This window comes from Ranitomeya imitator, chromosome 1, assembly GCF_032444005.1.
Source record: "Ranitomeya imitator isolate aRanImi1 chromosome 1, aRanImi1.pri, whole genome shotgun sequence".
In the NCBI taxonomy this organism is placed as follows: Eukaryota; Metazoa; Chordata; class Amphibia; order Anura; family Dendrobatidae; genus Ranitomeya; species Ranitomeya imitator.
Window position 1 is genome coordinate 946,404,186 of NC_091282.1, and position 21,846 is coordinate 946,426,031.

Sequence of the window (21,846 nt, forward strand, 5' to 3'; positions counted from 1 at the left end):
CTCTGAATGCTGGGCTCTGTATACCCCCGTCCTCTGAATGCTGGGCTCTGTATAACCCCGTCCTCTCAATGCTGAGCTCTGTATAACCCCGTCCTCTCAATGCTGAGCTCTGTATAACCCCGTCCTCTGAATGCGGAGCTCTGTATAACCCCGTCCTCTGAATGCGGAGCTCTGTATAACCCCGTCCTCTGAATGCGGAGCTCTGTATAACCCCGTCCTCTGAATGCGGAGCTCTGTATAACCCCGTCCTCTGAATGCGGAGCTCTGTATAACCCCGTCCTCTGAATGCGGAGCTCTGTATAACCCCGTCCTCTGAATGCGGAGCTCTGTATAACCCCGTCCTCTGAATGCGGAGCTCTGTATAACCCCGTCCTCTGAATGCGGAGCTCTGTATAACCCCGTCCTCTGAATGCGGAGCTCTGTATAACCCCGTCCTCTGAATGCGGAGCTCTGTATAACCCCGTCCTCTGAATGCGGAGCTCTGTATAACCCCGTCCTCTGAATGCGGAGCTCTGTATAACCCCGTCCTCTGAATGCGGAGCTCTGTATAACCCCGTCCTCTGAATGCGGAGCTCTGTATAACCCCGTCCTCTGAATGCGGAGCTCTGTATAACCCCGTCCTCTGAATGCGGAGCTCTGTATAACCCCGTCCTCTGAATGCGGAGCTCTGTATAACCCCGTCCTCTGAATGCGGAGCTCTGTATAACCCCGTCCTCTGAATGCGGAGCTCTGTATAACCCCGTCCTCTGAATGCGGAGCTCTGTATAACCCCGTCCTCTGAATGCGGAGCTCTGTATAACCCCGTCCTCTGAATGCGGAGCTCTGTATAACCCCGTCCTCTGAATGCGGAGCTCTGTATAACCCCGTCCTCTGAATGCGGAGCTCTGTATAACCCCGTCCTCTGAATGCGGAGCTCTGTATAACCCCGTCCTCTGAATGCGGAGCTCTGTATAACCCCGTCCTCTGAATGCGGAGCTCTGTATAACCCCGTCCTCTGAATGCGGAGCTCTGTATAACCCCGTCCTCTGAATGCGGAGCTCTGTATAACCCCGTCCTCTGAATGCGGAGCTCTGTATAACCCCGTCCTCTGAATGCGGAGCTCTGTATAACCCCGTCCTCTGAATGCGGAGCTCTGTATAACCCCGTCCTCTGAATGCGGAGCTCTGTATAACCCCGTCCTCTGAATGCGGAGCTCTGTATAACCCCGTCCTCTGAATGCGGAGCTCTGTATAACCCCGTCCTCTGAATGCGGAGCTCTGTATAACCCCGTCCTCTGAATGCGGAGCTCTGTATAACCCCGTCCTCTGAATGCGGAGCTCTGTATAACCCCGTCCTCTGAATGCGGAGCTCTGTATAACCCCGTCCTCTGAATGCGGAGCTCTGTATAACCCCGTCCTCTGAATGCGGAGCTCTGTATAACCCCGTCCTCTGAATGCGGAGCTCTGTATAACCCCGTCCTCTGAATGCGGAGCTCTGTATAACCCCGTCCTCTGAATGCGGAGCTCTGTATAACCCCGTCCTCTGAATGCGGAGCTCTGTATAACCCCGTCCTCTGAATGCGGAGCTCTGTATAACCCCGTCCTCTGAATGCGGAGCTCTGTATAACCCCGTCCTCTGAATGCGGAGCTCTGTATAACCCCGTCCTCTGAATGCGGAGCTCTGTATAACCCCGTCCTCTGAATGCGGAGCTCTGTATAACCCCGTCCTCTGAATGCGGAGCTCTGTATAACCCCGTCCTCTGAATGCGGAGCTCTGTATAACCCCGTCCTCTGAATGCGGAGCTCTGTATAACCCCGTCCTCTGAATGCGGAGCTCTGTATAACCCCGTCCTCTGAATGCGGAGCTCTGTATAACCCCGTCCTCTGAATGCTGAGCTCTGTATAACCCCGTCCTCTGAATGCTGGGCTCTGTATAACACCGTCCCTCTGAATGCTCCCCGTCCTCTGAAAGCTGAGCGCTGTTTAACCCCATCCTCTGAATGCTGGGCTCTGTATAACCCCATCCTCTGAATGCTGGGCTCTGTATAACACCGTCCCTCTGAATGCTCCCCATCCTCTGAATGCTGAGCGCTGTAAAACCCCATCCTCTGAAAGCTGAGCTCTGTATAACACCGTCCTCACTATTGATAGACAGCTTTCTGTGTACTCTGTGCATAGGTAGAAAGCTACCAATCATTGGTGGTGTGTTTGGACTACCACCTAGCAGCAGGCCAAGTAGTCCTCTAGTGATGATATCCTGCTAATAAAACTGATTTTTATAAAAACTACAATGAGCAGCTTGGTAAGTGAAATATCGCTGGAATCAGGGTCTCTGCCCCTACATCTTTCTGCCCTTAGATAAGGTAGCAAAAACCTGTTACAATGTTAAAGGGAACCTGTCACCGTGAAAATACAATTAAATCAGCAGACCATGCTATGGAACAGAACAGATTAATAATAAATATATCACACAGTTGTGTGGAAAAGTATTTGCCCCCTTCCAGATTTACTTTTCGTTTGCAAGTTTGTCACACTTAAATGTTTCAGAACACTAAACAAAAATTAAATATTAGACAAAGATAACCTCTGAATGGCTGGTGAAAAACAAAATTAAGACTTTGGAGTGGCCTAGTCAAAGTCCTGACCTTCATCCGATTGAGATGCTGTGGCATTACCTTAAAAAGTTGTTTCATGCTTGGAAAACCTCCAATGTGGCTGAATTATACCAATTTTGCATAGATGAGTATGCCAAAATGCCTCCAGAGAGATGTACATTGAAAGTTATAGCAAATGCTTGATTTCTTTTTTCCCTAAATAATAGTAATAAATGTATTTATAAAGCGCCAACATATTCCGTAGCGCTTAATAGTTTGCACACATTATCATCGCTGTCCTCGATGGGGCTCACAATCTAGATTCCCTATCAGTATGTCTTTGGAATGTGGGAGGAAACCGGAGAACCCGGAGGAAATCCACGCACACAAGGGGAGAACATACAAACTCCATGCAGATGATGTCCTTGGTGGGATTTCAACCCAGGACCCCAGCGCTGCAAAGGCTGCAGTGCTACCCACTGAGCCACCATGCTGCCCAAATAATCAAGATCTTCATTTAAAAACTGTATTTTGTGTTTACTTTTGTTTTCTTTGTCTAATATTTAATTTTTGTTTGGTGATCAGAAACAGTTAAGTGAGACAACATGCAAAAGAATAGGAAGGGGGCAAACACTTTCACACAACTGTGTATTATGTAACCTAATAAAGGGCTAAGGCTAGGTTCACATTTGGGGTTGAGTCCGCAGCTTTTTTTATCCGCATCAACTTACACATGACGGATAAAAACACCGGATTACGTACCGGTAATGCTCTTTTATAGAGCCACGACAGCACCCACTTGAGAGAGGGGATCCGCCCCTAGGAACAGGGAACCCTATGGAGAGAATAAAAGGGGCGGTCCCCCTCGCTCCCACAGTTGGGTTTACAGAGATTGCGAGGAACCGCCCATCAGATTTTAGTAGGTCATTCAATATTACCGTTTATAACTAGTTAACTTAAGTATGGCTAACTACAAGAACCAAACACCCTTAAACGTGCTTCTAAATAAAAAACCTATAAGGGTGGGAAGTGAAGGGGTGCTGTCGTGGCTCTATAAAAGAGCATTACCGGTACGTAATCCGGTGTTTTCTCTTCGCCACGACAGCACCTACTTGAGAGACTTTCAGAGATAGTCATTTGGGAGGGATCACCGTGTTAAGAACTGATCTACCGAAGGACAAGTCAGATGAGGAAGACAAGTCTAATCTATAGTGATTATAGAAGGTAGTAGGTGAAGACCAGGTTGCGGCCTTACATATCTGTTCTAACGGAACCTCCGCTCGTTCAGCCCAGGATGATGCAATCGCCCGGGTGGAATGTGCTCTTACGGTCTCAGGCGGATTCTCCCCTTTGGATGAATAGGCCAGACATATTGCATCTTGAATCCACCGAGATAAAGTACCCTTCGTGATTCCAGCTCCTTTTCTATGACCCTGGAACGAAACAAAGAGAGCCCTGCTCTTCCTCCAAGCACTAGTCCTATCCAAATAGGCTAATATGGCTCTCCTCACATCTAATGTGTGGTATTTTTGTTCTTCCTGACTTGTAGGGTTATCATAGAAGGAGGGAAGGAAAATGTCTTGTGATCTGTGAAATTTAGTACATACTTTGGGTAAGTATGAAGGGTCTGTTTTTAAGACAACTCTGTCTGGGAAGACTGACAAAGGGAGGATCTATAGATAGTGCCTGTATGTCACTTACTCTTCTTGCTGATACTAAGGCTACGAGAAGAGCTGTCTTGAGGGAGACATGTTTTATGTGAGCTGAATGTAGTGGCTCAAAAGGGTGGTCTGTAAGAGCTTCCAGAACTAAATTAACATCCCAAGGTGGTACATGGGGAATTCGAACTGTCTCTGACCTCTGGCATGCTGCAACAAATCTGGCTACCCATTTATTACCTGCGATATCATGACTATATAAAGCCCCTAGCGCAGAAATGTGTACTTTTAAGGTACTGACCGCCAGACCTAGATCGCGCCCTTTTTGAAGAAATTCTAGAATCATGGGAATATGAATTTCATTTGACAGGGCCGTTGGGTAGAGGTTTAAAAATTTTCTCCACACTCTTGCGTAGATGGAGGTAGTGGATTTTTTTCTACTTAATAGCAGAGTGTCAATCACTTTGTTTGAAAATCCTCTCATCTTTAGCAGCTGTCTCTCAAATTCCAGGCTGTTAGTCGAAGACCCTTCACCTGAGGGTGGTTGAAGGGGCCCTGGAAGAGAAGATCCTGATCCTCCGGGAGGATCCATGGGTCTGAGATTGACATGGCCCTCAGCCAGGAAAACCATGGCCTCTTGGGCCAGAATGGAGCTATTAAGATCACGTTTGCTCTGTCCTCTCTTATCTTCCTGATCACTGTCGGAAGTAATATCAACGAGGGAAAGGCATATGCCTTTTTGAATACCCATGGCACTTGAAGGGCGTCGAAGATATCTGGATTGTCGGATCGGAACAATGATGCAAACTTTTTGACTTGCCTGTTTTGTCTTGTCGCAAAGAGATCTATCTCGGGAGTGCCCCATTTTTTTACAATCATGCAAAAGATACGATGACTTAGAACCCATTCTCCTTGGTGGAGAGTGTGGCGACTGAGGAAATCTGCTCTCGAATTGTCGATTCCCCTCACATGCAGTGCTGACAGGGACAGAAGGTGCTCTTCTGCTATGGCTAGAATGTCGTTGGCTATAGACATGAGTGCTTCTGATCTTGTTCCTCCTTGGTGGTTTATGTATGCTACCGCTGTCATGTTGTCTGAAAAGACTCTTGTATGCGTTCCGTGTAGCTGCGGAAGAAATTCAGATACGGCATGATAGATAGCTTTTAGTTCTTTCTTATTAGAAGAATCATCCGATTCTCTAGGCGACCACAGACCTTGCACTATTTGATCTTCTAAGTGTGCTCCCCAACCACTAGGACTGGCATCAGTGAAGATAGTTTTTGATGGTTTAATCACCCAGGGAACCCCACTGGTAAAATGATCCGGATTCAACCACCAAGTGAGAGATTGTATTACATCTGTTGGTAAGGGAATATGACTATCCAGTCGGCCATGTAATCTTTCTTCCTCACGAAGAATTGTATATTGTAATTTCCTGCTATGGAATTGGGCCCACGGAACCGCTGGAATACAGGAAGTGAATGAACCAAGAAGGGACATACCTTCTCTTAGGGAAATTAGAGGGTGGTTAATCACTGATTGTATTTTGTTTATGATTGTTATTTGTTTTGACTCAGGAAGAAAGCACATTTGATTTGCAGAATCTAGAATAATTCCTAAAAATTTTTGCCTAGTTGTGGGGGACAATCTTTATTTGCCCAACGGTCCTGGTTTTTATAGTCCCGCCTTCTATTGAACATGGGCTTTCGGAACGCTCTCCTATATGATGGAAGGTAAGTGTTATTGGGGAACCCTTTCTTCCTCTCACCCGCTTTGGTAAGGATTTCATCTAACTGAGTACCAAATAAGTACTCACCTTGGCATGGTAGACCACATAACTTCGATTTCGTTTGTGGATCTCCTTTCCACCCTTTTAACCACAAGGCGCGGCGAGCCGCGTTGGTCAGACCTGCTGATTTGGCTGCCAACCGGATGGAATCAGCTGAAGCATCAGCTAGAAAGGCCGTAGCTCCTTTAATTAACGGAATAGATGATATAATTTTATTGCGGGAGAGGCCACCTTTCAAGCCTTCTTCAAGGTCATTCAACCAGACCAACATGGACCTTGCCGTACATGTGGCTGAGATAGCCGTTTTTAAAGCTCCTGTACAAGATTCCCAAGTTCTTTTTAAAAGGGAATCCGCTTTCCGGTCAAGTGGGTCTTGCAAGGATCCAGAATCTTCTACAGGTAGTAGAGATTTCCTAGAAGTGGATGCCACCGCCGCATCTACTTTTGGGGCTTTCGACCATTTGGAGAAATCATCGTTAAAGGGATAGCGACGTTTTGAGGCAGACGGCAACCCTTTTTGCCCCTGGCTTTCCCACTCCTTTTTGACCAAGTCCTTTATCGCTGGGATAACAGGAAAGGAAGGTCTCTTTTTCTCAGACAGGCCGGCAAACATCACGTCCTGTGGTGTCTTGGGGGCTATAGTATCTTCCATACCCATAGTATTACGTATTGATCTAACTAAATTGTCAATACTGTCTGTAGGGAAACATGTATCCTGTTCACCTTCCGAGGATATAATCTCTTGGGAATCGTCCGAATCCTTATCCTCCACCTCAGATGACTGTTCAGATCTAGGAGAACTATATTTTTTCCTACTCTCAGGAACTTTATCCGAGCTTCGAAAGGCTCGTAATTCCTCTCTAATCATGCTACGTATATCTTCCGACCTTACAGAAGACTCCTCACGTAAAGTGGATTCAATGCATGAATGGCACAACTTTTTTAAATAGGTGTCCGGGAGCGGCTGAGAGCATGAGGCACATTGCTTATGTTTAGATTTCCCTGTTCTTTTAACCTAGGGAATTTAGATAAAAGAGGGGAGTATAATCAGCTTAAATAGGGTAGACAAACACTTACCCCTGAAGCTGTAGTCATAATACCGGCTGAAGAGGAGGAGACGGAGGCACAGATGGAGGAGCTGATCGGTCCGATCTTTTTTCCCTGGTGCTCTTGGAAGATGATCTGCGGCTGCTGCTAGTCCGGCTTCCAGGAGTAATAGCGGTGACTTCAGCTGAAGGCAACGCTGTGTCCTGGGGAGATGCCATGATGGACGCCGGGTATCAGCGCCGGCGTCCTTTTGTAGATGGGGGCTGCCATCTTCTTCCTGCCGCACCCGGAAGTGACTACCACATCCGGGTTGCGGCTCTGCTGTGCGCGCCTGCGCCTCCACCCAGCAATCGCGCAGGCGCCGTCCTCCTCCTACATCACCCCGGAAGTTGTAGCAATACTTCCGGGGGAGAAACAATGGGCCACACGCTGCCTGTGCGCCTCCCGAAGATGGCGACACAGGGTCTTACCCAGCGGTCCGGTCCCTGCAGGTGCGCTGGATGATTCTTCCGAGAGCCAGGCGACTCCCCGATCCTGGCCTCACGGTACCTGCCGGCAGAGGGGGGAAGCTGCCATAGAACCCCCGACGCCGCTTCCAGCTCTGGAGCCCTTGCCGTCCCTATAAGGTAAACTGCGCAAGCGGCATCCAGGCTGGGAATCCTCTTCTCTCCAGGTGTCTCCCGTAGGAACAGGAAACCAACTGTGGGAGCGAGGGGGACCGCCCCTTTTATTCTCTCCATAGGGTTTCCTGTTCCTAGGGGCGGATCCCCTCTCTCAAGTGGGTGCTGTCGTGGCGAAGAGAAAAAACACGCAACTTTTGAACGCGTTTGCATGCGTTTCTGCGTGCGTTCACATTGTTTATGCGCATGCGTTTGTTATGAAAACATTTTTCAAGAATTTCCTTGACACAAGATTTCTGTATGTAGACCCTTGTGCAAACGCAAGGGAACGCATGTTCTTGCGTTCCCATAGACACTAATGCGCTGTTTTGATGCACTCGTTCTGCAAGCGTCCGCATGCGTATAGCGGCGGAAATTTGACACCCAAAAAATTCTAACATGGTGCGTCAGTCCCGCCCCGCCGCACACCGCGAAAATATGCATGCATAAGCAAACGCGCGCAAACACATGCACCTGCGTCTACAATGTTAAAGATAGGAAATCAAGACGCATGTGGACGTATGCGTCAGAAACGGTGCGGACACAACCGCAAATGTGAAACCAGCCTGACCCTTATGTAAAGGTCTCTGTTACCTTATATTACTGTCATCAAATGCATCAGTAAGTGAACGGACGTGATCTCTATACTCACATATCTAATGAACATGTTCTGAGTTTTTGCAATAGGTACTGTGTTGAGAACAATGGTAGAAATAGTGTCAATCCCTTCACAAACCAAGATGACTTTCTGCCATTGTCTAGAAAAATGAATTTGATAAAGTCAGAGAAAAACAAATTATGTATAATCTTAACACATACACTTAAAGTGGCAAGGCCAATATACCAATGAGTATACACCCATAAATATTGTGCTTTTGTTTAGCCACAAAATAGATCTACATTTAGTTGCACCTTTATATCTTCTATCTGTTGCTGCATTTATGAGGAATTAGCATTTTTATTGATATGCAAATTAAACGTTAAGTGGTTGCCTTCTTCTCCAGGACCAGATTCTTTCACTTGATTGATAGCTCCCTGTTTATGTGACATCAGGCAAGAAAATCAGACAGTGAACTATCAGTCGAGTGGGAAAGAGGATGTGCCGGATGGAGAAAAATTCAGGAGGCAGAGGCTCGGGAACTGTATTGTCACATCCACATTTAATGTCTTATTCGCATAAGCATTAAATCACGAACCTTACTGATAGATTTTATTTTAGGATAAAAAAGATAAGCAGTGTAGTACTGCTAGATACATAGACCACATAATTACAGATAAAAGAACTACTATCTCAACTTTTGCTTTCATATTTGCCTTCTATAAGGCTGCGCTGTGAAATTAAATACATGCATAGATATTTCCAGATAAAATAAAACTATAAAACTTAAAGGACTTGTCCAGTACTAAAACAACCCCTTCTCATTCCACATGTTTGGCTGTTAAAATAAAAAAGTTCATATTCACCTCCGATGCTGGAACTGTGAAGCGGTGTCGGCACGCACTCTCCCAAGGGTCACATGTGATTGGGTGCAGTGCCCGAGTGACTTAGCGATCAGCGCTGGCGTCACTGTCCCCGCCTTCAGACGTATAAGTAACTAACAGGGAGTAAGCGGGCAGCCGCAGCTCTCATTCCTGTAAATTACTTATAAGTCAAAATCCGAGAATTGTGACGCCAGCGCTGATTGGGTGCAGAGCCTGAGCGACGTAACAACCTGACATTTTATCTAATTTGCCGTACAGTTCCAGAGATACGGGCCTTTATTTGGGGATAATTTTGATGACAGTTACCAAAGGGAGTGGTACTCACAGGGTAATTATGCAGAGCAGGCTAAGGACATGCCACTGTCATTAACACCATATTGTAAAGACTATAAGAGTATGTGCACACGATAAATCCGCAGGGCAAAAACTGCGCGTTTTTCCTGCGGTTTTTGTGCGGATTCCACTGCGGTTTTACACCTGCGGTTTTCTATTATGGAGCAGCTGAAAACCCGCTGCGGATTCTGCACAAAGAATTGACATGCTGCAGGATGTAAACCGCTGCGTTTCCGCGCGTTTTTTCCGCAGCATGTGCACTGCGGATTGCGCTTCCCATAGGTTTACATTGTACTGTAAACGCATGGGAAACCGCTGCGGACCACCAGCTGCGAAAACGCTGCAGATCCGCAGCAAAATCTGCAGCGTGTGCACATAGCCTAAAGAGGAAAACAAAATAAAAAGACCCTTATCTCTGGTGCATTTTTAACCCCTTAGTGACTACCAATGTCATTTTACTGACCTGCGATAAAAGAGACTAGCATCCCCTGAGTGGTGACAATCCTGTAGCTGTCAGCTGTACACTATAGCTGACAGCGTGCATCATCAGCCTCGATCAGCGTTGGTAACGATTCTGGTTGTTCAGCAACTTAAATTCTGCTGTCAATAGAAACTACAGCATCTAGATGGTTAATAGAGTGTGGGGGCTTCCTCTGTAACCCCACCGGCACCCTGAGATCTTGATTGGGTGGTCCTGATGGTTGCAATGGCAGTTCATGGTCAAATAGTGGCCTTACAGTCTGTCGGCTATTGCGACCTATTCAGAAGTTATCAAAATATAGGTGATAAAAATACACTTTCATTCCTGTTATGCCACCATTAATTCCTGAAAATCAGCTGAAGGGTTTATGAACCACCTGAAAGCAATTTTGAATAGTTTTTAAAATTGTATCACTTTGGGGGGAGGGGGGTTCCAATATATAGGACCCCCAAAGTCACTTCAAAAGTGAACAGGTCCCTAAAAAAAATACGCTTTTTACATTTCCTTGAAAAAAATGAAAAATTACTTCTATATTGTTAAGGCTGCTTTCACACATCAGGTTTTTGGTTTCAGGCACAATCTGAATCATTTTTTTTTCTGATGCCTGATCCGTTTTTTCCCCATAGAGTTGTATTACTGCCGGATTGTGCCTGAAGGACATCCGTATTATATATATATATATATATATATATATCTCTCTCTCTCTCACACACACACACACCAAAAACCTGATGTGTGAAAGTGGCCTTAACCTTATAAAATGGTAACAAAATAAAGCAACATTTTAGAAATGTTTACACAGTAAAATATCGATATTTGCAGATGATACAAAACTATGTAAAGCAGTTAATACAAGAGAAGATAGTATTCTGCTACAGATGGATCTGGATAAGTTGGAAACTTGGGCTGAAAGGTGGCAGATGAGGTTTAACAATGATAAATGTAAGGTTATACACATGGGAAGAAGGAATCAATGTCACCATTACACACTGAATGGGAAACCACTGGGTAAATCTGACAGGGAGAAGGACTTGGGGATCCTAGTTAATGATAAACTTACCTGGAGCAGCCAGTGCCAGGCAGCAGCTGCCAAGGCAAACAGGATCATGGGGTGCATTAAAAGAGGTCTGGATACACATGATGAGAGCATTATACTGCCTCTGTACAAATCCCTAGTTAGACCGCACATGGAGTACTGTGTCCAGTTTTGGGCACCGGTGCTCAGGAAGGATATAATGGAACTAGAGAGAGTACAAAGGAGGGCAACAAAATTAATAAAGGGGATGGGAGAACTACAATACCCAGATAGATTAGCGAAATTAGGATTATTTAGTCTAGAAAAAAGACGACTGAGGGGCGATCTAATAACCATGTATAAGTATATAAGGGGACAATACAAATATCTCGCTGAGGATCTGTTTATACCAAGGAAGGTGACGGGCACAAGGGGGCATTCTTTGCGTCTGGAGGAGAGAAGGTTTTTCCACCAACATAGAAGAGGATTCTTTACTGTTAGGGCAGTGAGAATCTGGAATTGCTTGCCTGAGGAGGTGGTGATGGCGAACTCAGTCGAGGGGTTCAAGAGAGGCCTGGATGTCTTCCTGGAGCAGAACAATATTGTATCATACAATTAGGTTCTGTAGAAGGACGTAGATCTGGGGATTTATTATGATGGAATATAGGCTGAACTGGATGGACAAATGTCTTTTTTCGGCCTTACTAACTATGTTACTATGTTACTATGTAAATGGTGCTGATGTAAAGCCGACACGACGGAAATGTATTATTTTTTTGTGTGTGGTATGACTATCTGGATAATCATTTGAAGTTGGAAAATTGCAAATTTTACATTTTGTCAAATTTCTGACATTTTTGTAAATAAAAGCAAAACATAGCTACCTAAATTTACCATTATCATAAAGTATTATGTGTCACTAAAAACAATCTCAAAATCAATGGGATATATTGAAACGTTCCAGAGTTATTACTACATAAAGTGACACTGGTCAGATATAGAAAAAAATGGCCCGGTCACTAAAGGGGTTAAAAAACAAACAAACAGATTAAACTGACCACTTTTCGCATTGTGACAAGTCCTCTTTAAGGGAATGGTGAAATGCAGCCTGGCACTACAAAACCCATAGTATTCAATGACTATGGATTGAGGGAGAAGAGCACCCCCATTCTCCAGGTATGTGCAAGTCCTAGTAGTTAGGCATTTATACTTTTAATATGCCATAAACCTCTCAAACGTTTTATTGCAACCCTTGGAAATCGTGGAATATGACAATCTGGCCCACAAGTGTTATTTTCTTTTTAGTAGTATTTGATCTGCATTGCTTGGGATCGGCTATTATATATTGTACATACGGAGAAGTCTTGTCCCACTCCATGCATCTGTTGGAGGTGATAACAGCTGATTAATGGGGTATGCCAGATACCTGCTGATATTATAGATATGACTTATCCGTAGGCCACATTCACACGGCTGAATTTTGGTCAATACTTTACAATAATGACCAAAATATTGCTGTGTGAACGCAGCCTGAAGTTATGTCATCAGTGTAAAAGTCCTGGACAATCCCTTTGAATGCAAAAAGGCAGATTTAAACGTTCATGAATTACCTTATTTTTATATTAGTTTCCATATCGCATCGTACCAGAAGTCCGCTGCCTCGGAATAACCTTCAACCCTGCCCTGTCCTTCAAACCGCACATCCAAGCTCTTTCCACCTCCAGCTCAAAAATATCTCCAGAATCCGTCCTTTCCTCAACCTTCAATCTACTAAAATGCTTGTGCATGCCCTCATCATCTCCCGCCTTGACTACTGCAACATCCTTTTCTGTGGACTCCCTGCTAACACCCTCGCACCTCTCCAGTCCATCCTTAACTCTGCTGCCCAACTAATTCATCTCTCTCCTCGCTACTCCTCCGCTTTCCCCTCTGTAAATCTCTTCACTGGCTCCCATTCCCTCAGCATATCCAGTTCAAATTACTAATACTGACCCATGAAGCCATCCATAACCTGTCTCCTCCATATATCTCTGAACTAATCTCCAGATATCTTCCCTCACGTGATCTCTGGTCCTCCCAAGACCTCCTTCTCTCCTCCATACTTATTCGCTCCTCATCCAACCGCCTCCAAGACTTCCCCCGAATATCCCCCATCCTCTGGAATTCTTTGCCCCAACACGCCCCACTATCAACCACATTCGGATCCTTCAGACGGAACCTGAAAACCCATCTCTTCAGGAAAGCTTACAGCCCGCACTGACCCCGCTGCCTCCTCATCACTACCGAAGCTACCGCCTCACCAACACCAGAGTTCCTTCAACCCTCAACCTACTGTCTCCTTCCCCGCCATCCTGTAGAATGTAAGCCCGCAAGGGCAGGGTCCTCGCCCCTCTGTATCAGTCTGTAATTGTTAGTTTGTTTACTGTAAGTGATATCTGTAATTTGTATGTAACCCATTCTCATGTAAAGCACCATGGAATCAATGGTGCTATATAAATAAATAATAATAATAATATTTGAAACGAGGAAAATTGAAAATTAAGAAAAAATGATTCTCAGTGTTTGCATGTCTGCTAAAATGTTACCATGCCAGAAAGATTATCATGTAGTTGGTATCCATAAACTGTCGGGGTACAGCCATAAGATCCATATAAATATTAGATGGCTGGCGGCTGCAGTCGGATTTAGCGGGTCTAGCCAACTTTAACCATTAATCACCAAGTGCCATCAATTGGTCCTGGGCTTTAATCTCACCCCATTGTAAATTTACAGCGCAGCATTAAAGCTCATACTCCAGCAGGAGAAAGTTCACTCCCCAGCTTATACATAGGCAGGGCCCTCGGGAGAAGACAGAAGTGGTTTATTACCACTTTTGGCTTTCCTTTTGCTGGTTATATATGCTTTTATCTACATTTATGAGCTAACGTTAGTTTGTAAAAAAAAAAAAAAAATGGTTTGTGTGTGGGATAAAAAGTACAATAATATTTATAAAGATGCGACAACAGTCTATTGCAATGTCAAGCTCACATTACTACAGTGCTCGCCACTGAGCACTACATCGGGGGTTTCTGTTAAAAAACTGACGGAGCCATTCACATAAATGAAGTGCATGGAGTCACTGTGGACATGGTATGGCCTCAATCCTGGTAGTAATAGTCTATATCAGCCATGCACAAAGGCCCTGACCGATGGCACTATATTATTATATTATTGTGTACCTTACAGATCACAGAATTACATGATGCACAGTGTGCTGAGATTTTTGTCCAAGTGGAAAGATTAAAGAACTAAATTAAATTTCATTAAAACAGTCAGCCTACCTTATTTCAGGAGGAATGGTAAATGTCTTGCTGTATGCCCACTCATCTTGTACGATCCACTTGTAATTGATGTCGTTAAATCCAATGTAGGGATCCTTCATAAGCAATAAAGTGGAATGAAAAAAGTTACATAGTGCAAAAAAAAAAGAAAAAAATGTATCATGGTTGAACATCTTGTTTGTTTGATAGCCCACACAACGAAGTGGTCCATTGCTTAATAAATGTGACTTACCGTACATGGTTTATTGGATGTATTAGTGTGCAGTCAGACGGCTGGATTACTCGAGTGAGGATCGTATTGCAATCCTTGGACTGGCCATCGGCTCTACTGACCTAAGTATTACCGCTGCACAGAAATACATGCCGTCACGCTCATGTCAGGAGAGCCGACGGCCGGTCAGAGGATTCTGATGTGTGAGTAATACGGTCGTCAGTCTGAGCCTTATATAGATTTCGGCACTGAAGTATATTACACAAAAATTAAATTACCTGTAATAAAAGAAAATGTCTGAAAAACATATATATGAAATATGCTCCAATCTAGGCCCTTTTAGATAGGAAGGCTGCTAAAAACGATTCAGGGAAAACTGTTCCAAAGTTCTTCAAACCCACTGCAGTAAACGCTTCAGGAAGAGCCAAGTTCCTAACAATCTATTTAATACGTGCTAGAGAAAGCCGGCCGGTGGTGACTACAACTCATCAGACTCGCTGATCGCAGGGAGACCAGGCGACAATCGTGACAATAGGATACAGCACCCGGTGTGGGGAACAGAGCGAACTGTACTGGTGCCTTTACATACCTGAACTATGAACAGCAAGTCGTTCAATAGAAATACAGATTAAGGTTGGCCAAACCCATCAGTCACGGCAGGATCGGCCGACCATTTAGCAGACCAGTGGGCGCCAGTGTCCTCCTGGACCCCAATGTCCATCTAGCAGACCAGTGGGTGCCAATGTCCTCCTGGACCCCAATGTCCATCTAGCAGACCAGTGGGCGCCAGTGTCCTCCTGGACCCCAATGTCCATCTAGCAGACCAGTGGGCCTCAATGTCCATGTAGCAGACCAGTGGGAGCCAGTGTCCTCCTGGACCCCAATGTCCATCTAGCAGACCAGTGGGCCCCAATGTCCATGTAGCAGACCAGTGGGTGCCTTTGCCTTCCTGGACCCCAATGTCCATCTAGCAGACCAGGGGGCGCCAGTGTCCTGCTGGACCCCAATGTCCGTCTAGCAGACCAGTGGGCACCATTGTCCTCCTGGACCCCAATGTCCATCTAGCAGACCAGTGGGCGCCAGTGTCCTGCTGGACCCCAAAGTCCGTCTAGCAGAGCAGTGGGCGCCAGTGTCCTGCTGGACCCCAATGTCCATATAGCAGACCAGTGGACCCCAATGTCCATCTAGCAGACCAGTGGGCACCAGTGCCTTCCTGGTCCGCAATGTCCATCTAGCAGACCAGTGGGCGCCAGTGTCTTCCTGGTCCGCAATGTCCATCTAGCAGACCAGACGGCACCAGTGTCCTGCTGGACCCCCATGTCCATCTAGCACAGCAGTGGGCGCCAGTGTCCTGCTGGACCCCAATGTCCATCTACTAGAGCAGTGGGCGCCAGTGTCTTCCTGGTCCGCAATGTCCATCTAGCAGACCAGTGGGAGCCAGTGTCCTGCTGGACCCCAATGTCCATCTAGCAGAGCAGTGGGCGCCAGTGTCTTCCTGGTCCGCAATGTCCATCTAGCAGACCAGTGGACCCCAATGTCCATCTAGCAGACCAGAGGGCGCCAGTGTCCTGCTGGACCCCCATGTCCATCTAGCAGACCAGAGGGCGCCAGTGTCCTGCTGGACCCCCATGTCCATCTAGCAGAGCAGTGGGCGCCAGTGTCCTGCTGGACCCCAATGTCCATCTAGCAGAGCAGTGGGCGCCAGTGTCTTCCTGGTCCGCAATGTCCATCTAGCAGACCAGTGGGAGCCAGTGTCCTGCTGGACCCCAATGACCAACTAGCAGAGCAGTGGGCGCCAGTGTCTTCCTGGTCTGCAATGTCCATCTAGCTGACCAGTGGACCCCAATGTCCATCTAGCAGACCAGTGGGCGCCAGTGCCTTCCTGGTCCGCAATGTCCATCTAGCAGACCAGTGGGAGCCAGTGTCCTGCTGGACCCCAATGTCCATCTAGCAAAGCAGTGGGCGCAAGTGTCTTCCTGGTCCGCAATGTCCATCTAGCAGACCAGTGGGCGCCAGTGTCCTGCTGGACCCCAATGTCTTCCTGGTCTGCAATGTCCATCTAGCAGACCAGTGGGAGCCAGTGTCCTGCTGGACCCCAATGACCATCTAGCAGAGCAGAGGGTGCCAGTGTCTTCCTGGTCCGCAATGTCCATCTAGCAGACCAGTGGACCCCAATGTCCATCTAGCAGACCAGTGGGCGCCAGTGCCTTCCTGGTCCGCAATGTCCATCTAGCAGACCAAGGGGCGCCAGTGTCCTGCTGGACCCCAATATCCATCTAGCAGACCAGTGGGTGTCAGTGCCTTCCTGGACCCCAATGTCCATCTAGCAGACCAGTGGGCGCCAGTTGTTATGAACTGGTGATTTAGAACCACAATGGACCTGGTGGTTAAGAGCACTGAAAATGACCTGATAGTTACTAATAACATAGGACGAGCTCTGAGACGTGGGAACTCTGCTGACCGCAATCCCTAATCCTATCACACCACACTAGAGGTAGCAGGGGAGCGCTCCTGACCAGACCTAGGCGCCTCGGGCACAGCCTGAGAAACTAGCTAGCCCTGAAGATAGAAAAATAAGCCTACCTTGCCTCAGAGAAATTCCCCAAAGGAAAAGGCAGCCCCCCACATATAATGACTGTGAGTAAAGATGAAAATACAAACACAGAGATGAAATAGATATTAGCAAAGTGAGGCCCGACTTACTGAATAGACCGAGGATAGGAAAGATAGCTTTGCGGTCAGCACAAAAACCTACAAACAACCACGCAGAGGGTGCAAAAAGACCCTCCGCACCGACTAACGGTACGGAGGTGCTCCCTCTGCGTCCCAGAGCTTCCAGCAAGCAAGAAAAACCAATATAGCAAGCTGGACAGAAAAAATAGCAAACAAAAGTAACACAAGCAGAACTTAGCTTATGCAGGGCAGACAGGCCACAAGAACGATCCAGGAGAGAGCAAGACCAATACTGGAACATTGACTGGAGGCCAGGAACAAAGAACTAGGTGGAGTTAAATAGAGCAGCACCTAACGACTTAACCTCGTCACCTGAGGAAGGAAACTCAGAAGCCACATCCCCACTCACATCCACCAGAGGAAGCTTATGGACAGAACCAGCCGAAGTACCACTCATGACCACAGGAGGGAGCTTGACCACAGAATTCACAACAGCCAGTGTCCTGCTGGACCCCAATGTCCATCTAGCAGACCAGTGGGCGCCAGTGTCCTGCTGGACCCCAATGTCCATCTAGCAGACCAGTGAGCGCCAGTGTCTTCCTGGTCCGCAATGTCCATCTAGCAGACAAGTGGGCGCCAGTGTCTTCCTGGTCCGCAATGTCCATCTAGCAGACCAGTGGGCGCCAGTGTCTTCCTGGTCCGCAATGTCCATCTAGCAGACCAGTGAGCGCCAGTGTCTTCCTGGTCCGCAATGTCCATCTAGCAGACCAGTGGGCGCCAGTGTCTTCCTGGTCCGCAATGTCCATCTAGCAGACCAGTGGGCGCCAGTGTCCATCTAGCAGACCAGTGGGCGCCAGTGTCTTCCTGGTCCGCAATGTCCATCTAGCAGACCAGTGGGCGCCAGTGTCTTCCTGGTCCGCAATGTCCATCTAGCAGACCAGTGGGCGCCAGTGTCTTCCTGGTCCGCAATGTCCATCTAGCAGACCAGTGGGCGCCAGTGTCTTCCTGGTCCGCAATGTCCATCTAGCAGACCAGTGGGCGCCAGTGTCTTCCTGGTCCGCAATGTCCATCTAGCAGACCAGTGGGCGCCAGTGTCTTCCTGGTCCGCAATGTCCATCTAGCAGACCAGTGGGCGCCAGTGTCTTCCTGGTCCGCAATGTCCATCTAGCAGAGCAGTGGGCGCCAGTGTCTTCCTGGTCCGCAATGTCCATCTAGCAGAGCAGTGGGCGCCAGTGTCTTCCTGGTCCGCAATGTCCATCTAGCAGAGCAGTGGGCGCCAGTGTCTTCCTGGTCCGCAATGTCCATCTAGCAGAGCAGTGGGCGCCAGTGTCTTCCTGGTCCGCAATGTCCATCTAGCAGACAAGTGGGCGCCAGTGTCCTCCTGGACCCCAATGTCCATCTAGCAGACCAGTGGGCGGCAGTGTCCTGCTGGACCCCAATGACCATCTAGCAGAGCAGTGGGCGCCAGTGCCTTCCTGGTCCGCAATGTCCATCTAGCAGACCAGTGGGCGCCAGTGTCCTGCTAGACCCCAATGTCCATCTAGCAGACCAGTGGGCGCCAGTCTCTTCCTGGTCCGCAATGTCCATCTAGGAGACCAGTGGGCGCCAGTGTCCTGCTAGACCCCAATGTCCATCTAGCAGACCAGTGGGCGCCAGTCTCTTCCTGGTCCGCAATGTCCATCTAGCAGACCAGTGGGCACCAGTGTCTTCCTTGTCCGCAATGTCCATCTAGCAGACCAGTGGGCGCCAGTGTCTTCCTGGTCCGCAATGTCCATCTAGCAGACCAGTGGGCACCAGTGTCTTCCTGGTCCGCAATGTCCATCTAGCAGACCAGTGGGCGCCAGTGTCTTCCTGGTCCGCAATGTCCATCTAGCAGACCAGTGGGCACCAGTGTCTTCCTGGTCCGCAATGTCCATCTAGCAGACCAGTGGGCGCCAGTGTCTTCCTGGTCCGCAATGTCCATCTAGCAGACCAGTGGGCGCCAGTGTCTTCCTGGTCCGCAATGTCCATCTAGCAGACCAGTGGGCGCCAGTGTCTTCCTGGTCCGCAATGTCCATCTAGCAGACCAGTGGGCGCCAGTGTCTTCCTGGTCCGCAATGTCCATCTAGCAGACCAGTGGGCGCCAGTGTCCTGCTGGACCCCAATGTCCATCTAGCAGACCAGTGGGCGCCAGTGTCCTCCTGGACCCCAATGTCCATCTAGCAGACCAGTGGGCGCCAGTGTCCTGCTAGACCCCAATGTCCATCTAGCAGACCAGTGGGCGCCAGTCTCTTCCTGGTCCGCAATGTCCATCTAGGAGACCAGTGGGCGCCAGTGTCCTGCTAGACCCCAATGTCCATCTAGCAGACCAGTGGGCGCCAGTCTCTTCCTGGTCCGCAATGTCCATCTAGCAGACCAGTGGGCACCAGTGTCTTCCTTGTCCGCAATGTCCATCTAGCAGACCAGTGGGCGCCAGTGTCTTCCTGGTCGGCAATGTCCATCTAGCAGACCAGTGGGCGCCAGTGTCTTCCTGGTCCACAATGTCCATCTAGCAGACCAGTGGGCGCCAGTGTCCTCCTGGACCCCAATGTCCATCTAGCAGACCAGTGGGCGCCAGTGTCCTCCTGGACCCCAATGTCCATCTAGCAGACCAGTGGGCGGCAGTGTCCTAATGGACCCCCATGTCCATCTAGCAGACCAGTGGGCGCCAGTGTCTTCCTTGTCCGCAATGTCCATCTAGCAGACCAGTGGGCGCCAGTGTCTTCCTGGTCCACAATGTCCATCTAGCAGACCAGTGGGCGCCAGTGTCTTCCTGGTCCACAATGTCCATCTAGCAGACCAGTGGGCGGCAGTGTCCTAATGGACCCCCATGTCCATCTAGCAGACCAGTGGGCGGCAGTGTCCTAATGGACCCCCATGTCCATCTAGCAGACCAGTGGGCGCCAGTGTCTTCCTTGTCCGCAATGTCCATCTAGCAGACCAGTGGGCGCCAGTGTCTTCCTGGTCCACAATGTCCATCTAGCAGACCAGTGGGCGGCAGTGTCCTAATGGACCCCCATGTCCATCTAGCAGACCAGTGGGCGCCAGCATCCCACCATATGACACCTATAGAGACTGTCTCGCGTGTTAAGTGATCTTGATCTCAGTGTAAGAGATTATTATTAGGAATATTGGCCCATGTCGGGCAGCGCAGCACAGTAACACGGTGGGTATGGGACTAGGCACAGGCATTAGGGCGCATGGTAATAGCATACTGCACCTTTATGATGCCGCAGCTGAGCAGAGCCGTGTGCACACTGCCAGGTACCGCGCCCTGCATCTGGATGGAGCTGTTAGAGTTGCGGACAGTCCACTGTCCGTTCAGGCTGAACACACGAGCACTGGTATAATTAGAGGACGGCGTCCCACAGACAAGGTGCAGCAGCGCTACCCAGAGCGGGAACCTGCCGGCCGCCATGGCTGCTTCTGCTGATGGAAAGCAGGACCAGCTCACACCTCACAGTGTCTCCACATGTGTCAGCCACTTCCTTAGGTTAGCTGTCCAGTCACATGACATGGTCGGTCAGCTGCTGCCAGTCTCTTCCCGTGAGGTCTGACGTCATTGCTAGGGGCGGGGCTTACCAGACAACACTGCAGGCAGCGCGGGCTCGTACGGGAAGCTGCGCCCCCTACAGGATGCTGTGTACATTGCACTGTATAGGACGCATTGTACTGTGCTGTATGTGGCCCAGGTGTAATATGTGCGTGTATACACGTGTGGCACAATGGAGGCTCTGGGAAACTGAAGGGAGGATTCCTGGTCATGGGACGCTTGTGCAATGGTCCTGAAGGGAGGGGAGATTATTTTTTTGTTACATGGCACTGTAATTTGTTTATGGGTGAGCGATGTTTGTTACGTGACCCTGTCTGGTGTTGGAGGATCTTAGAGAAGGGGAGTAATATCCTCTTAGGCTGCTTTCACACATCAAGTCTTTTGCCGGATGCGGCGTCGCGCCGCATCGCCGGATCCGTTTTTTTTAAAGAAACCGGAGGCAACCGGATGAGCCGGATCCGTTTTTTTAGCCGGATCAGGTGTCCGGATCCGGCGAAAAACCGGATCCAGCTCATCCGGTTGCCTCCGGTTCGTCCGGTTTTCTTTCCGGTTTTTTACGGATCCAGCTTTAAAAACGCCCCCTGAAAGGCTAAAAAGGTGATTGGCCAGCTGAAAACTATATATACAGTGTTCTTAACATCTGTGACGGGTTGGAGAGGAGCAAGATACAGAGCAAGATGGAGGGCATTATTGCAAAGATTCCGCAGAACAACGTGGATTTCATCACAGAGGCGAATCGATTAAAAGCTATTGTGATTGAGAAAGAGGAAGAGAGACAGCGTGTCATGCGTCTGCGACGACGCCGTTTGTGGATCCACCCCATCACGGCACAGAGAATGACCCGGGGAGTCTTTTCAACGTTGTATATGGAGCTTCGAGGTGACCCTGAAAAGTTTTTCTGCTATGTTCAGGTGAAAGCGGAGAACTTTGATATATTGGTGGAGCGGGTTCAACATCTGATAAGGAGTGATACCTATTGCCGATTCTCCATTACCCCGGCTGAGCATCTGATGGTCACTCTTCGGTAAGCATTCT

At 48.3% G+C, this 21,846-nt stretch overlaps 1 protein-coding gene across 3 annotated transcripts in view; it reads right to left on the minus strand.

Moving 5' to 3' along the window:
• The window catches only part of MANBA (mannosidase beta), a 122,765-nt gene extending 101,943 nt beyond the window's left edge, over positions 1-20,822 (minus strand). The window contains exons 1-3 of one of the 3 annotated variants that reach the window (XM_069743655.1): positions 20,479-20,822; positions 14,357-14,451; positions 8,378-8,483 (exon numbers count right to left, since the gene is read on the minus strand). In XM_069743655.1, the coding sequence (XP_069599756.1) occupies positions 8,378-8,483; positions 14,357-14,451; positions 20,479-20,676 (399 nt within the window). In that variant the 5' untranslated portion in view covers positions 20,677-20,822. Of the gene's footprint in view, positions 1-3,334; positions 3,457-8,377; positions 8,484-14,356; positions 14,452-17,649; positions 17,792-20,478 lie in introns of those variants that run through there. The other 2 variants (XM_069743656.1, XM_069743657.1) reach the window with 2 other exon arrangements.
• Positions 20,823-21,846: the final 1,024 nt, after the last annotated feature.